This window comes from Gobio gobio (genome assembly GCF_949357685.1).
Source record: "Gobio gobio genome assembly, chromosome: 15".
Classification (NCBI taxonomy): domain Eukaryota; kingdom Metazoa; phylum Chordata; class Actinopteri; order Cypriniformes; family Gobionidae; genus Gobio; species Gobio gobio.
Window position 1 is genome coordinate 20,613,496 of NC_137108.1, and position 17,616 is coordinate 20,631,111.

At 41.0% G+C, this 17,616-nt stretch overlaps 2 protein-coding genes across 5 annotated transcripts in view; both read left to right on the forward strand.

Annotated features, from left to right (window-relative positions):
- The window catches only part of LOC307138687 (ATP-dependent translocase ABCB1-like), a 39,579-nt gene extending 33,867 nt beyond the window's left edge, over nt 1-5,712 (forward strand). The window contains exons 24-29 of the mRNA XM_079837194.1: nt 902-1,042; nt 1,143-1,299; nt 1,393-1,590; nt 1,686-1,892; nt 4,113-4,259; nt 4,656-5,712. Coding sequence (XP_079693320.1) covers nt 902-1,042; nt 1,143-1,299; nt 1,393-1,590; nt 1,686-1,892; nt 4,113-4,259; nt 4,656-4,856 — 1,051 coding nt within the window. The 3' untranslated portion in view covers nt 4,857-5,712. The remainder of the gene's footprint in view (nt 1-901; nt 1,043-1,142; nt 1,300-1,392; nt 1,591-1,685; nt 1,893-4,112; nt 4,260-4,655) is intronic.
- An 8,592-nt stretch (nt 5,713-14,304) lies between these two features.
- Nucleotides 14,305-17,616, forward strand: part of LOC307138238 (ATP-dependent translocase ABCB1-like) — a 45,919-nt gene continuing 42,607 nt past the window's right edge. For 2 of the 4 annotated variants that reach the window (XM_079836436.1, XM_079836438.1), the window contains exons 1-4: nt 14,305-14,360; nt 15,077-15,411; nt 16,570-16,645; nt 16,908-17,013. In XM_079836436.1, the coding sequence (XP_079692562.1) occupies nt 16,594-16,645; nt 16,908-17,013 (158 nt within the window). In that variant the 5' untranslated portion in view covers nt 14,305-14,360; nt 15,077-15,411; nt 16,570-16,593. The remainder of the gene's footprint in view (nt 14,361-15,076; nt 15,412-16,569; nt 16,646-16,907; nt 17,014-17,616) is intronic. The other 2 variants (XM_079836437.1, XM_079836439.1) reach the window with 1 other exon arrangement.

Below are 17,616 nucleotides of genomic sequence, written 5' to 3' on the forward strand. Positions count from 1 at the left end.
GCTTGTGGAACGTGTGTGTTAGGCTGGGTCCATATGTAGCGGTTCCCTCACGGTGACCCCATATGTGTATTTCCACGGTACCTGCTACCCTACTCGGCTAGCCCTGTGTCTTTCCCTTGACAGAGCCCGCTCTGTCGTCTTTGGCGGTGTTCTTTCCCCCCTGGAACCAGGTTGGAACCACCCCAGAGACTGCCATATGTTGTTACTACCCAGATAGGTTAGTCCGTATGAGTATTTTCCACCCTCCTCCTCCGGTGGACGTGGCTCCGCAGCGTACCATCTCCCGAGACGGGCACGCTTTCCCAGCGTTATCCAATAGTCACGCTGAGTGGGTCTTGCAGAAACAGCAGTGTCGGACCTCCCTGCTTAAGCCCTGTCTGCTGCTCCAACTAGGAGCACCCAGTGAGCTTGAGCAGGGCGCTGGAAGGGCCAGCACCCTGGCATTTTTGTAGGGATCCCAATTCGTCGGTCAGTTCCGACGTACGTCGAACGTGACCGACTGAAAGGGAACGTCTCGGTTACGTATGTAACCCTCGTTCCCTGAAGGAGGGAACGGAGACGTACGTCCCGTCACCAGGTGCTGTGCTTCAGCTGCAGGCCCGAGTCACATCTCGGCTCCTCAGTTGTAAAAGCGGTATGCGTTGTTCACGTCCGTGTTTTATACCCGCGCTGCGGGGCGGTGCGTGAACCGCATGCCAATGTTTATTGGCTCGTTTCTATACACTCGAAGTAGATTGGTCTCTGAAAATAGATCCCAATTCGTCGGTCAGTTCCGACGTACGTCTCCGTTCCCTCCTTCAGGGAACGAGGGTTACATACGTAACCGAGACGTTTTCAAAAACGTTGAAAACCCCTGCCTTAACACACGCTCAGTAACATCAAATCTTATGTGATATTTCAGATCTAGCTTGTGTAAAGCACCCATCTACGGAGTCACCTTTGCCCTTGCCCAAGCCATTCCTTACCTGGTCAATGCTGCAATCTTCCGCTTTGGAGCCTGGCTTATTGCACGTTGTTACACAGAATATGAAAATGTTTTCCTGTAGGTACAGTTTGTATGAAGGATTGATCAATTATATGTTGTTTTAAAAAAAATCTCACATACTCTTTACGGTGTTGATGTGTTGGTTCCTCCTCCCCAGGGTATTTTCTGTTATTGTCTTTGCTGCAATGAACATTGGCCAGTCGTCATCATTCGCTCCTGACTTTGCCAAAGCCAAAGCAGCAGCTGGGCGAATCTTACTGCTGCTAGAGAAGAAACCAGCCATTGATATCTACGATGAGTCTGGAGACCAACCAGTAAGTGTGAAAATCGAGAGTTTGTGGCATGAAGCTGTCAGAGGAGGTCACAAAAGAGGTCAAACTTAAATAAAATCTTTGTCTTTTTTTCAGACAAACTTTTCAGGGCATATTGAATTCCGAGAGGTGCAATTCTCCTATCCAACCCGTCAGAATGTGACGGTCTTACAGGGCCTGAATGTATCAGTGTCTCAGGGGCAGACTCTGGCCCTGGTGGGCAGCAGTGGCTGTGGCAAGAGCACCACCATTCAGCTTCTAGAACGCTTCTACGACCCTGCGGCAGGCCAAGTGGTGAGTTCATCGGGTGGTTTTTGTGTGCCTAGAGGTCTAAACCATTATTTTGGCTCAAGTGATCAATTTGTGCCTGATTTTTGCTTGTTGCACAGTTTGTAGATGGTAATAACACCAGAAATGTGAACCTGGCATGGCTGCGCAACCAGATGGGGCTGGTGTCTCAGGAGCCCATCCTGTTTGATTGCACCATTGCTGAGAACATTCAGTATGGGGACAACAGCCGTGTCGTCACCCAGGAGGAGATTGAGGAAGCTGCGAAGAAGGCCAACATACATAATTTTATCATTGGCCTTCCAGAGGTATGCATGATGTCTCCATTAATGTGTGTGTGTGTGTGTGTGTGTGTGTGTGTGTGTGTGTGGGTGTGTGTGTGTGTGTGTGTGTGTGTGTGTGTGTGTGTGGCCATGTAAACCCTACATTATGGGGACTACAAAGATAGAAAAACGGCTTATAAATCAGACTGATGTTTTTTGTAAATCTAAAAATGCAGAAAGTTTTGTGTTATGGGTAGATTTTGGGGTAGGGGATAGAATATACAGTTTGTACAGTCTAAAAACCATTATGTCAAGTCCCCATAAAACTTAGAAACCGCGCGCGCGTGTGTGTGCGTGTGTGTGTGTGTGTGTGTGTGTGTGTGTGTGTGTGTGTGTGTGTGTGTGTGTGTGTGTGTGTGTGTATACATTGACCTTTACAAACAAGTACACTACACTTTATTTGAGCAAAATAGTAATATTTTTTATTACTATCAATGTTGAAAACAGATTTTCTGCTTAACATTTTATGGACATTGTTTCAGGATTGTTTGATTAATGTTCAAAAGAAGATCATTGATTTATAATATTATTATTACAACATTATAAATGCCTTTACTGACACTTTTGATCAAGTTAATGCATTCTTGCTGAACAAATGTATCAATTTCTTTCTTTTTTTAAAGTTTATATTAGGAACACTTTACAATAAAGTTCCATTCAACTAACAATGAATAATACTTCTAAAGCGATTATTTATTTTTAAGATTTCAACATTCATACTAATTCATTATTAAAACCAAAGGTATAGCATTTGTTAATATTGTTTAATGGACCTGAACTAACATGAACTAACAATGAACAGGTCTATTGTTTTATTATCTAACTTTTATTATCTTTTATTAATTTGTATTATCTATTTGTTAGTTGATTATAGTTAATGCATGAACTAAAGTTAAACACTGGGACCTTATTGTAAAGTGTATATATTATATTATATTATATTATATTATATTATATTATATTATATTATATTATATTATATTATATTATATTATATTATATTATATTATATTAATTATATTATATTAATTATATTATATTATATTAATTATATTATATTAATTATATTATATTATATTAATTATATTATATTAATTATATTATATTATATTATATTATATTATATTATATTAATTATATTATATTAATTATATTATATTATATTATATTATATTATATTATATTATATTATATTATATTATATTATATTATATTATATTATATTATATTATATTAATTATATTATATTAATTATATTATATTATATTAATTATATTATATTAATTATATTATATTATATTATATTATATTATATTATATTATATTATATTATATTATATTATATTATATTATATTATATTATATTCAGGGCTGTCAAATGATTAATCACGATTAATCGCATCCAAAATAAAAGTTTGTGTTTACATAATATATATGTGTGTGTGTGTGTGTGTGTGTGTATACTGTGTATAATTATTATGTATATTTGAATACACACACATGTATATATTTAAGAAATATTTGCATGTGTATATACTGTATATATTTTTTAATCATTTATATTATATATCAATATTTTTTCTTAAATATATACATGCATGTGTGTGTATTTATATATACACAGTACAGACACATATATTATGTAAACAAACTTTTATTTTGGATTAATCGGATTCATCATTTGACAGCACTAATTACATTATATTATATTATATTATATTATATTATGTGACCCTGGACCACAAAACCAGTCATAAGTAGCGCAAGTATATTTGTGGCAATAGCCAACAATACATTGTATGGGTCAAAATGGACTTCTTTTATGCCAAAAATCATTAGGATATTAAATAAAGATCATGTTCCATGAAGACATTTTGTACATTTCCTACCGTAAATATATCAAAAATGTATTATTAGTGGTAATATGCAATGATAAGGACTTGGACAACTTTAAAGATTTTAAACCTTTCGATTTTTTTCATACCTTCAGATTCCAGATTTTGAAATAGTTGCATCTAGACCAAATATTGTCCTTTTCTAACAAAGCATACATCAATGTATGGTTATACAAAGCTTATTTATTCAGCTTTCAGAGAATGTATAAATCTCAAACAAACAAAAAAAATAAGACCCTTATGACTGGTTTTGTGGTCCAGGGTTTTCATCATCTATATATATATATATAATTATGTGATATCCCTTCAGAAATACAACACTCGAGTTGGAGATAAAGGCACTCAGATGTCTGGAGGACAGAAGCAAAGGATAGCCATTGCTCGAGCTCTGGTGCGCAAGCCCAAAATTCTGCTGCTGGACGAGGCCACATCAGCCCTCGACACAGAAAGCGAGAAGGTTTGTAACACATGTAAAGATTGTTGCAAAACTGTAGAAAAGTATGTCATCAAGTTCAGTTGATTTGTTCAAAACTGTTCCCGTTTTGACACTGTTAGGACAAAAAACACCTCTGTGTTCAACCAGCAGATGGCACTTTTGGTAGTTTGAACTTGTGTGCATGTGAATCTGTTGCTTTTAGGGAGTGCCTTGAAAATCACGGATTTGCACTCTACACACCTGTGTTTTATCGTCTTATCACATTTAGAAAAGGAAACAAAAGAAGATCAAACCTATGAATCAAGTCAAGAGATTTCATTCATAAAGTGCTGCTTTAAATATACATTTACTATTATGTGTTTTTTTTTTTTTTTAAATGTGCAAGTTTTGACCACTTTTTTCTCTCCTGCTATACAGATCGTGCAGGATGCTCTTGATGACGCCCGGCTTGGCCGCACATGTATCGTCATCGCCCACCGCTTGTCCACTATTCATAATGCTGACATCATCGTGGTCGTTCAGAATGGCAAGGCAATTGAGCAGGGAACACATGCCCAACTCATGGCCAAACAAGGGGCCTACTATGCTCTGGTGAATGCACAAGTATCTGCTCACTAACATAAACTCCCTTAGATTTATTCGAGTGTTTGTATATCTCAAATGAAGGGCAAAGATAAATAATTGATGCAGTTAATCTTACATTTAAATTACATTTTGATTTTTTTTATGTCAACAAAATGCTTCTGTTTTAGGACTAAATGGTGTGCGAGTTCATTTTAAGAAGCTGCGCAATATTATTTGAAAAACAGCATTTAAATATTTAAACTGCCATGTGGCCATTAATAGGAGAGAAAGAAATCGGGGTTCTTTGTTGCTTGCACACTTTCTTTTTGGTACATTGTTACAGCTCATTGAAAAGATACTATTCTTATATCAAATGACAAAGTTGTTGTACATCTATAGATTTATTTTTCTCAATTTGTATATAGCCTACAAATATTGTTTGTTATATGTAAATATTATAAGTAGGGTCTAGTGTTATTGTACATAAAACTACAGTAAAACTCCCTTGACACTTTTTTCAACAACACTTCTTTGCCTTAACAGGCTATTGCAACACTTTTACCTAATGTTTTGCAGGTTGTATGAGTTTGTACAGTTGCACATAAACCCTTTGAATGTGAATATTGTGGTTTGTTTATATGACCTCGTCGCATGAGGGCGCTCGTGCTCGTGGTTTGAGCCTCCAACATGTTGGACCTTTTCCCCCGCACAAGCTAACTTTATTGCCTCTCGGATAGAAACGGCTACTTTATTCTTGTATTAGCCTATATCCGATAATGTTATTTACTGTTTATTGTTAAGATGCTTTTTTCGATTTTTATAAAGTGAATTATCCATAATTCTCTGCTGTCGTCCCTTCCTCTGAAATGTCTAAATTATTTATTTAAAGTAAAACTATCTTGTGGTTTGTAACTTTTGTGCATGTATTGTTTTTATTTTACATTTTGCTTTGCACATTTTCATTTTTTTCATATACACAATTATGCGCTTCTAATACTCTGAAAAAACACAAAAATCCTTGAACATTATTTGTTTTAGTAGCTACTGAATAACCATTTGTTATTTGGTCGGTGTGTTCTGAGATTTATTGGAAAAACTCTTAATTTTTTAGTGACTGCAAAAATATATCTTCCGTGAAGTAGATATTAAACAACCCTACATTTATAGTCACCGTCAAAATTCAACATTTGAGTGGCTGAATAATTTTACATGCCACAGACTTTAAGATTAAATGATCTAAGAAGCACAGGTTTATGTTTATTGTCTATATTCTTTGCTATTGAAGCAATGTGCACGGCTTATTATTTAGACTAAAAATATGTGCTATAACTAGAACAAATAGTAAACGTAAATTTACTAACGCTGCTTCATTTCGTGGGTTTCACAACAACTGCAATTTTTAACATTTGAACACATTTTTATTATTTTCAATCGGTAATGAAATGGCGTAACAGGTCCTGCACTTGATCACAGTTTAATTAATGGAAGTTGGACATTGCAGTAATAATATCAACGGCAAATCGTTCACTGTGGCTGAATCCATGTTGACTTTATTGAGTGGCTTAAACTAGAAAGCCAATTTCTCAAATAAATGATGTGAAATAAACGCTCACCTTACATGTGCATGCTTACATAAATTAGAAGACGTGATTAAACACTGAATTCTGAATTGAAAATCTTACAAATCATTTCAAAGTGCGTATGGAATGTCCTCAAAATTCACAAAAACAAACGTGTGTGTGTGTGTGTGTGTGTGTGTGTGTGTGTGTGTGTGTGTGTGCCGACTGACAGAGAGCCTGTTTGGATGAAAACGTCTAAGGTTACGTATGTAACCTCTGTTCCCTGAGAACAGGGAACGAGCGCTGCGTCTAGCTGACGCTATGGGGAACGCCCTCGGCGTGACTGGTGTCTGAAGCTACTATCGAATCACGGCAAAGTCTTTGACCGACGTCAGCCCATGACGTCATCAACGTGCGACCCGGAAGTATAAAAGGGCGCCGTGCCAACACATACACATCTTCTCGTCTGAAGGGACTGTATGGCAGATAGGCCCTGAAGCATGGCAACGCGACGCAGCGCTCTTTCCCTGTTCTCAGGGAACAGAGGTTACATACGTAACCTTAGACGTTCCCTTTCGAAAGGGAACTCTCGCTGCGTCTAGCTGACGCTATGGGGAACGATATACCAACGCCGCCATGCTGAGGGGAGTGTCTGCCCATTGGCAGTGACAACTGTCAACTCAAGTAATTCATAGAAAAACCTGAGCGATTCCCCCTCAGGTCCTGGGCTGACAGTGACAGCACTCCCTACGGTCATAGCCCAAGCTATACAACTAAACGGAACCCTAACGCACTGCGTGGAGTTCCATCTAGACAGCTCGAAGGCCCGGGACCACTACTTCCAAAGAAGGGGTCCCTTCAAGGGAATGTGGCTAGGGGACCCGAAGGAACCCCAGCCAGTCACTACTCTGGAAATGTTCTCCCGAGTGCCACCAGGGAGGCCTGACCTGGTGCCCTAAGTGTTATGGACACTTCGGTTTAGCCAACCCTGTCTGTTCAAACAGAGCCTCTGGATGGTGCCCAAGGGGCGTCCAAGCTAAGGGACTGAAACACAGGCAGTCTTACTTAGCCCGGAACTCAGAGACGGGTTATCCAAGAGAGCAACACTCAGCGTAGTGCTTTTCAACCCTTGCTATCGAGGGGAGTCTGCCTGCTCAAATCAAGGATCTACCAGGTGCTTGTGTTTCAAAGCAGTAGGGAGGCCGAAAGGGCCTTAATGACTGATCTAACAGGGAGGCCTCATGAGAGGCCTACGACCGTCTGACCAGGCTCAGGCGGCTGAGCACTCATAGACGACCCTCATTGAGGGGAGCAGCTGAGCCTGCCTGGCGAGTAACCTCCAGCTGTAGGCCCAACTACCACAATTTCTCACAGAGAACTGGTAATCAAAGTGCCTAGCTCAGGAACTTCAACTTCAAGGAGGCCCTGTGGGCCTACTACTTGATAGCGGGTATTCCAGGGAGGCCTATAGAGGCCTACTACCTAACCGCAAGCCATGCTGGAAACCCAAGCATCCAGGCTCGGGACTCCGTCCTCAGGGAGGCCTTAGTGAGGCCTACTACCTGACAGCAATACCGCCTGCTGAGGTTACCCTTGTTTTCTCAAGGAGGCCTATGGAGGCCTACTACTTGACAGTCAAGCTACGCAGGCTAGTCGGGCATCCTGTTTAAGGAACCCGTCCTCAAGGGAGGCCTATTTAAGGCCTACTACCTGATAACCAGCCTTTAGGGAGGCCTGGAGAGGCCTACTACCTGATTGCAATACGTGCTAAATGACTGGGTCCCAGGAACACCTCAGGGAGGCCTGATGGGGCCTACTACCTCGTTCGAGTGACCACCATCTGGGACTCGACAGTCAAGCTACGCAGGCTTTTCGAGCATCCTGATTAAGGAACTCGCCCTCAAGGGAGGCCTATTAAGGCCTACTACCTGATAAGCAGCCTTCAGGGAGGCCTGGAGAGGCCTACTACCTGTTTGCAATACGTGCTAACTGTTTCAAATGACTGGGTCCCAGGAACACATTAGGGAGGCCTGATGGGGCCTACTACCTTGTTCGAGTGACCACAATCTGGGAGCTCACCCTCCGGGAGGCCTATTGAGGCCTACTACCCGACAGTCAAGCTACGCAGGCTTTTCGAGCATCCTGATTAAGGAACTCGCCCTCAAGGGAGGCCTATTAAGGCCTACTACCTGATAACCAGCCTTTAGGGAGGCCCGGTGAGGCCTGCTACCTGTTTGCAATGCGTGCTAACTGTATCAGATGACTGGATGCCAGGAACACCTTAGGGAGGCCTGATGGGGCCTACTACCTTGTTCGAGTGACCACAATCGGGGAGCTCACCCTCCGGGAGGCCTATTGAGGCCTACTACCCGACAGTCAAGCTACGCAGGCTTTTCGAGCATCCTGATTAAGGAACTCGCCCTCAAGGGAGGCCTATTAAGGCCTACTACCTGATAACCAGCCTTTAGGGAGGCCTGGAGAGGCCTGCTACCTGTTTGCAATGCGTGCTAACTGTATCAAATGACTGGATCCCAGGAACGCCTTAGGGAGGCCTGATGGGGCCTACTACCTCGTTCGAGTGACCACAACCTGGGAGCTCACCCTCAGGGAGGCCTATTGAGGCCTACTAGTCGACAGTCAAGCTACGCAGGCTATCCGAGCATCCTGATTAAGGAACTCACTCTCAAGGGAGGCCTATTGAGGCCTACTACCAGATAATCAGCCTTTAGGGAGGCCTGGAGAGGCCTGCTACCTGTTTGCAATTCGTGCTTAACTGTTTTAGATGACTGGATCCCAGGAACACCTTAGGGAGGCCTGATGGGGCCTACTACCTTAGAATTTAACAGCAGGTCTTCAGGGAGGCCTGATGAGGCCTACAACCTGCCTCTGGGAGTGTCACCCTCAGAAAGGCCTAGTAAGGTCTTAGAGTTAACAGCAGGCCTTCAGGGAGGCCTGATGAGGCCTACAACCTGCCTCTGGTAGTGATCACAACCTGAGAGCTCACCCTCAGGGAGGCCTAATAAGGCCTTACAACTAACAGCGGGCCTTCAGGGAGGCCTGATGAGGCCTACAACCTGATAGCCGCCAGGCTAGCTGTCCCGATGCGCACATCGGTACATACCTCCAGTGAGGCCTGGTTGAGGCCTTCCAACTGAAAACGCGCCTTGTTCAAGAGGCCTACTGAGGCCTACAATTGACAGCCGACCTTCAGGAGAGCGTATTTGCCCCTTTTTAACCTGATAGCCAGCTAGGCTAGCAGTACCTTGATGCCTCAGCATTGGCACCTGCCTTACTAGAGCCTCCGATCTAAGTGGTACATATTACCAACGGTGGCAGTGCCTCAGCAACGCGCCTCCTTCATCCACATCCCAACTGACGCCTCAGCGTTCAGTCGTTGATGAATACCCAACTCTATACAGGAAACCTGGGGTCTGTAAGAAATACATATTTTTAGTGTAATACACAAAAATGACCACTCTCACCCGCGGCATGCTGAGCGAAGACTCATTGTGCGGTTCTCACCACCATGTTCTACCGCCCTTGAATGCCTGAAAGGGGCGTTCTCACTGAGCAGGTCCGGGCGGGCCGTCAGAACATAGTTCTACTCATCATGGGCCCGCCTCAGGCCTGATGTAAGAAGTGCCTGGGTAAAAAATCATTAAAAGACATTAAAAAGGAAAAAGGAGAGGGCTAGGATGTAACCGCCCTCAAGGGAAGTGATCCATCACCAACGCCGAGAGCGTTGGTCCTGGATCACCTCCCTCAGATCCTTTTTCCCCCCGGGAATCCCGTCTCCTCTGTGCCCTGCTCCTCCACGGAGGGGGGGGCACGAGAGGAGATGCTAGCCCTCTGGTCCTGCCTACGGTCCTCAGACCGTGAAGGACCAGGTCCCGCCTGCCTGGGTGGGGGCGCGGATCTCAGCGGTATGCATGTCTTAAATGCCGCTGAACGCGCCTTCGCCTCCCTGAACTTTCCAACCCCCGCCTCAACGGAGGTGCCGAAAAGTTCAGTCGGCAAAACCAGCGAATCGAGGAGAAAGCCTTTCTCTTTCTCCCCGATATCAGCCAGGCTCAGCCACAGATGCCTCTCCGTGACCACCATAGCCGCCATAGAGCGGCCGATGGCAGCAGCAGTCTGCTTGGTGGCCCAGAGAGCAAGATCTGTGGTGCGGCGCAGCTCAGCAACCGCCTCAGGGGACAGCCCGGCCCCCTGGTCGAGATCCTCCAGCAGGTCCGCCTGGTACGCCTGAAACACCGCCATGGTGTGAAAAGCAGCACCAGCCTGACCCGCTGCCGTGTATGCCCCTGCCATTAAAGCACAGTTTGAGCTCTCAGTGTTGATGCCCACGAAACGCGAGAAAAGTCCACAAACTTTCCCCGCCAGTCGGTAGCCTCAACACATATCCATATTCCCCTATCCCCTCGACATCAGCGAAGTTAAACGCTGATGCTGATGAATATTGGGTCGAATATGGATTCTTCCATGCCCTCTCGATCTCTGTAAGAAGATCAAGAAGGAATGGAAGGCTCATCTGAGCTGATGGTTTATGGCCAAGGAGAAAACGATCGTGCAATCTACCACGAGCGATCTCTCCTCTAACGCGCCAACATGGCAGCCGCAGCCTGCCTGCAGTACGTTCCATAACATTCATCAGCTCAGCATACACGGTCAGGGTGGCTGAAAGGATTCATACCACTCTCACCAGCCATCCCTAAGAGCACTTGCTGTCTAGTCTCGTTAACCGCCAGATCGTCGCGACGATCAGCGAGCTGCATCTGAGAACCCATGATGTATGCCAACGCTCAGCCTCAGCTTGAGCGGGACAGCATCATCCAGTCCCAGATGCCAAACTTTCTTCCCTCAGGAAAAAAGCCAGACTAGAGTGGAGCGATCTCAGATTGAAAACCGCTCACACTCACACACAAACAACTTCAAATGAACTTGACTGTGCATGCTCTTGATCCCAGGCAGTAAATACACACTCGTGTGTATTAATAATTGAATTTGTTTTACCTTAACTCGTATAGCAGTTCAAACAGACAGTCCCTGAAGACGAGAAAGATGTGTATGTGTTGGCACGGCGCCCTTTTATACTTCCGGGTCGCACGTTGATGACGTCATGGGCTGACGTCGGTCAAAGACTTTGCCGTGATTCGATAGTAGCTTCAGACACCAGTCACGCCGAGGGCGTTCCCCATAGCGTCAGCTAGACGCAGCGCTCGTTCCCTTTCGAAAGGGAACCGCTTCAGTGAGCTCAATTATAGTAACGCCGCGTTGTTTTTCTCTCAGTAACGCTAACGCCGTTGTAACGGGAGAAACAGTCATTCGTTTGATTACTCGTTACTGAAAAAAATAATTCCGTTAGTAACGCCGTTTATCTATAATGCCGTTATTCCCATCACTGCCGACAACGGAGTTGGTTTTGCCTTTTTTGCTCACCAAAAGCTGCTGTAACTGCCCTCCTTCTGCCATCTTTACTCGCGCCGAGTTTTTAAATTCCAGCGGATGATAAATGCACAGGAGTCACGACCTGAGAGAGTTTGTGGCTTCGGGAGGGGCGGATGTGCGCGTGCGCGTTTCATTCAGAACGCAAGACAACATAAGAGTGTTCTTGCAAAACAGAACATGGCAAAATAATCGTTTTTTCTCGATTGTACTATTTTGGTGATCGTTGGGAGCCGAAATCGAAATTCAAATAATTGCACAGCCCTATTTTCAACCCAACTTGGGTTATTTTTAACCCAGCATTTTTTGAGTGTAATGGAGCTTATTGTAAAGTGTTACCAAAGACTGTATCACATACTAACACAACTTGGAAAGAGTGCATGACATATTTATTCCAGACTGGTGTCCAGACTGCTATTAGACTGCTGTCCTAATGCTCAAAATTAATAACATCTGTAGCCACTAGTTCATGCCACCATCACACAGAGCTTCAGGTGATTAGATGAGCCAGAATGTCATAAGAAAGAATGTCTATTTCTTGAACACTGGCTCCTAATGTTCATCAAAACAATTGATGAACAACAGATTATCATTAAACAACATTAAAAAAGGTCAAAGGTGCCATTGTGTTGCTTCCTTAAAGTGGGAATCCAAGTTTCATTAGTTCCGCTGTATACATTTACTGCAACTTGACACTAAATAAATCTCAGAACAAAATGTTTTTGTTTTTTATCTCCGGTGAGCAATATCTGAATGTAAAGTATAAAGGACAAAGGTAAAACCCTTTCCTCCAATACCATTCATAGTCTTGATGTGTAACCCTGCACATAAGTCAACTTTTTTTTCTTTTCTTTTTTTTATCAAAACAGAAATTCATGGTTATCTCATTGTGAACATTTTTTGTGTTCAATGATAAACCTGCTGTACAGGTGCCATGCATATTTAAAAGGGAGGAATTTTCCCCGGAACGTTTTTTTCTTATGCAGGTTCACTAATAATCTTTGGAAGATCACCAAACCAGTATGCTGACTGCCATCAGAGGAGAAAACTATGCCAATTATTTCTTAGATCATGCTAAAGTTCAGAAGTGCAACCAAGTTTATTCATAAAACTGTTGTATAAATATATAAAGACTGGTTTGCATGTGGCGCCACAATATGAACTGAGTCATGCTAAGACTGGGTTGACCACATGTCTTTTGTTAAAATGTGTTAGAGGTCGACACAACTCTAAAAAAAACTTGTGAAAGAAACTTAGATATTATCTTATGCAGTAAGAACAACAAGTGACTGTATGTTTGCTCTCGGAAATGTTGTTAATGCGAAGAGCTAAGCTGAGAAATATAACTATTGTGTGGGAATTATGGTAAAGGCTGATGTACTAAATTCAAAACTTGCACATTGAAAGATCTTTTTTTTTTAAATGGTTGGATTTTTGTTCAAATCTTGTGATGAAATGTAAGGGGGAATAAACATTTGGGATTTTGGGGGGATTTGACTTGTACCAATCCAGTTTGTCTGTCATTTTGTTTTAGACCTGATATTTCTCACACATCTATCAAGCTATATCGACTCAGCTCAATCCTTCAACCATTTTGACTAGGTGTGTTTCTGAGTAGCCTATATGATTATCAAACATCCTAAATCACTACAATACATTGCAAACAATACAAACACTATGGTATATAGCAAAGTACCACCACACTGCTGGTAGCCTACTGCCTATGAGAAATTCTTAACTGAATGTCCAGAATCTTGGTCATAACTTTGATGATATAATGTTGATGACAAACGTAGACACACCTGCCATTAGTTATTACTTTATTTAAACGTTAAGCCAAGGCTTCGTTGCAACATGAAGATTGCGTTCACCAACTTTTCCCTAATTACGCCAACGTAGTGTCATTTCCACTAGCATCGAACAGGTTTGACGAACCCTGCCATTGGTCGATCAAACAGCAAATCCCGCCCCCAGACTCACGCCATTGGTTCCTCTGGTGGAGATGCTCAAACCAGCAGAGCAATTGTTTGAAAACGCTCACAGCGTCAAAGCGTTTACATTTTCTCTGTAATTATTCTATAAATGTCTTGTTTATGGAGACTAGTTGTTTCTGCATATACAATTTTGATAGGAAAAAAAAAATTCGTCGAAAAAATAACTCTTTATGAGAACTTTTTATGAACACTGATGAACGCGCATCATAGAATAAATCATTGATGGCAACTGACTAGCCTACAAAAACATAACAATGAAAAGACATTTTCTGCACCCCCATCTTTGAATCTTATTAGGAACAAAGTTCGTAACTTTTTATCAGTTCATCATTTTTCATACAACCTCACATAACCGAGATTTTTCCGCTATAAGGGCAAAAGTCACAGGGTTTTCCTTCTTTGCACGCCCTCATATGTTGTGCAGAATTGACTCAGGAGTCAGGAGAGGCGTGTCCAGGTAGCACAAGGCGCTATAAAACATCATGTTACTGGAGTCTTTCTTCTGTAGCCTACCTTTATATTGTCTGTCTGCTTTGGAGCATTTGTGATCACCACATGGGGTAAGCCATATTTTTTACTTATTTATTTATAGGCTTTATTAAATATTTGTTTGCGTACTGAATGACTATCAATTTGTATCTTTCAGGTAAATATTACAAACTATATATAAATGTGAATGGGTGACAGTCAACGTTTAGATTTTTTTTTTTTGTAGTTTTTTAAAGAAATGTAGGCTATTTTATTTGATGCACTTCCGATCGTACGTGTATCATATTCATGGTCATATTTTAATCGTAGCCTACTACACTTCCGTTTTTGTAACTGGTTAGATAACATGGAGGCGGGATGAATGAGTTAACTTATGGAACAATAACACCATCATGCAAGATAATAATAGTAAAGAACACGTCCTTGTATGAGTATTTACAGGTCCTTTATTTATAAGAATATATGAGTGCAATAATATAATTGTCCTGTTATAAATCTGTTCATTGCACCATCACCATTTTTCATCCTCTCTCCGCGTTGAATAAGAATTGTGAAAACCATTATTTATTTGCTACAGGGAGTGCAGAATTATTAGGCACGTTGATTTTCTGATCATATTTTTTTTCCAGGCACATTTGACCAATTCCAAACCACAGTAATCCTAATAACTACTATTGATTTAGTATTTAATAATGTATAAGTGATATATAATTGTTCATGAAGGCTGGAAATGAAAATCACCTTATATTCAGGTGTGCAGAATTATTAGGCATGTTTTCTTTTACAGATAAATTGAGCCAAAAAAGAGATTTAACTCAGACTGAAAAGTCAAAAAGTATTAAATGCCCATGAGAAGGATGCAATACTAATGCAATACTAGACATTGCAGTTAAGGCATGACCATTGGACAGTGAAATGCTCGTTGGGTCAGCAGGATCTGACAAAAACAGGTGGTGAAGAAAAGACACCTGTTAACTGCAAATGAATTAAGAATTAAGGTGAAGAATTAAGGGTGAAACCATCAGGAACCCTTTAGTCTCCAGCGCCACCATTTTCCAGAGCTGCAACCTACCTGGAGTCTCCAGAAGTGCAAGGTGTCAGGATCTCAGAGACTTCAGTTAGGTAAAGAATCCTAAAAAATGACCCCCACTAGATAAGAATCACAAGCTGAAGTGTTGTAAAATACATGAAGATGGTTTTTTTATAGGCTTTATGGACAGATAGGTTGAGAATGACTCTTGAAGGACCAGCACCACATCCTCTAGTACCACTGTTTGAAGAATTCATCTTCCAGAATCTGGCAGTACGTTTTGGGAGTTCATTTTTAGTCCATCCTGAAGTCCGTTTTGCAGAGATGGACTAAAAATGAACTCCCAAAACGTACTGCCAGATTCTGGAAGATGAATTCTTCAAACAGTGTATTAACAAACATATTTAATATTCTCGGAGGAGGGGTTTATGTAAATATTGAGCCTGTTGATGTGACCAACCCTGGAGGAATGTGTGTAGTCGCCTACTGGCCGTTTGCTGTAGTTCTTAGAAACTGATTTATTTAAAAGCAAATATCTCCCTTTGCTTTAAACTTTGAACGTTGTAACTTTGCAGATGTTGTTTATGCTCAAGCAGCAACATTACACACTAGCTAAAGTTAGAATAGTGAAATCGTGGTTTACCACCCCTTTAAAAACACTTTATGCCAAAAAGGTTCTGTAGAAGGAAAAAAAAATTGTTGTTGTTGTTGTTTTCTAGTGATGTTTACGAGCTCATAAAATGTAATTACCAATAAAAAATATTTTAAATAATTAATTAATTAAAATTAAATCCATAAAATGATCCCATGGGAGTACTTGACAGAACCTTTTTAGGTTCTAGAACATTTTCTTCTGGAGATTTATGTTTATAAGTTCTTCAGATGAGGTTTTGGTTGTGAGGTACTTAAAGCACCAGTACAACGATTGTTTTCTCGGTAACACTTTATTTTACGGTGTCATTGTTACAGTGTAATTATATATTTAAGTACTGAGTAATATTAATTAACATGTGCTTACGGGTTATGGCAGGATTAGGGTTTGGTTGAGGGTTAGTTGCATGTAATTATGTATAATTCACCGTCTGTTATTACTATGGTAAGTACATGTAACATATGTAACAAGGACACATAAATTAAAGTGTTACCAAAAAATATACAAAATAAAAGGTTACCAGGATATAATTGTATACTTCATTGTTTAAATGTGTACCTCATTTTGAACCACCATTGCTTGTGACTGTTCTCTCTAGGAACACAAACACTGTGCTATCACAATGAAAGAAGAGCCAAGCGGTCAATCGACAGACCCTCCACCTTACTTGCATGGTGTGTTATCTGTGTTCGCTATTTTATGTTTACATTAATTTGTTTGGCAAACATTGTTTCCAAAGCGACTTACAATTGTGTAACTTCACTTGTCATAAGAGCCAACAATATTCGTAAGCAATGGCAAGTCTAAATATATATCATATCTATATAGGTAGTCTAATGTGTAAAGTGCCAGATCATTGATTAATAATTTAGATTCTGCAGACACCTTAGACTTGCACCACCTGTTCCTTAAGTATAACAAACCCCTTTTCCGCAGAGGTGATACCTGAGGGCTTTGTCAACTTAGCTTACACCCAGGATGAGAAACCTCAGGAAGACACACCAAAGGAGGAGTCCTCTGCCAAATCAAAGGGCCGGTTCAGGTAGAAGCAGTTTTTTTTTTTTTTTTTACATGAGAAGGCATTTAGAAAGAAAAACTGGGCGTATATCATTTGTATTGGGTTTTGTAATTTGCAAGTAGATTAATTGATAAAATAAAGAAACATGTAAGACAGTGTCAGAAATTGACCTTGGGGCAAAAAAATCCACAAAAAAAGTGTCAAGAATTCCAGCGTTCTTTACAATGTTCATAAATAAGCCTCTAGTGAATTCTCTGTTTTTTTTATCCGCAAGGCAAATAGCAAATTAGGCCATAAATCATGAGATTGATTTAATGTTATTATAATACAATTTATTATAATTTATTTATTTATTTTCTATTTAAATTTTTTGAGAATCATTGTCACCAATGAAAAGCTTACTTTGCATCAGATAAAAGAAACCTGCCATGTATATATTTACAAAATGTACATTACACTGTAAATATGTCCATGTTCAAGATTTGTATGTAGTAAAAGAGTGTCCTATATGCATAAGTCCATCACTCTCCATAAAAACTATATTTAAGTTGTTTAGAGTCTCACTAAGGTAGTTCAAATGCCCATACCGCCTGAGGATAAGAGCTGTCCCTTAGTCAAGTTGTTTTA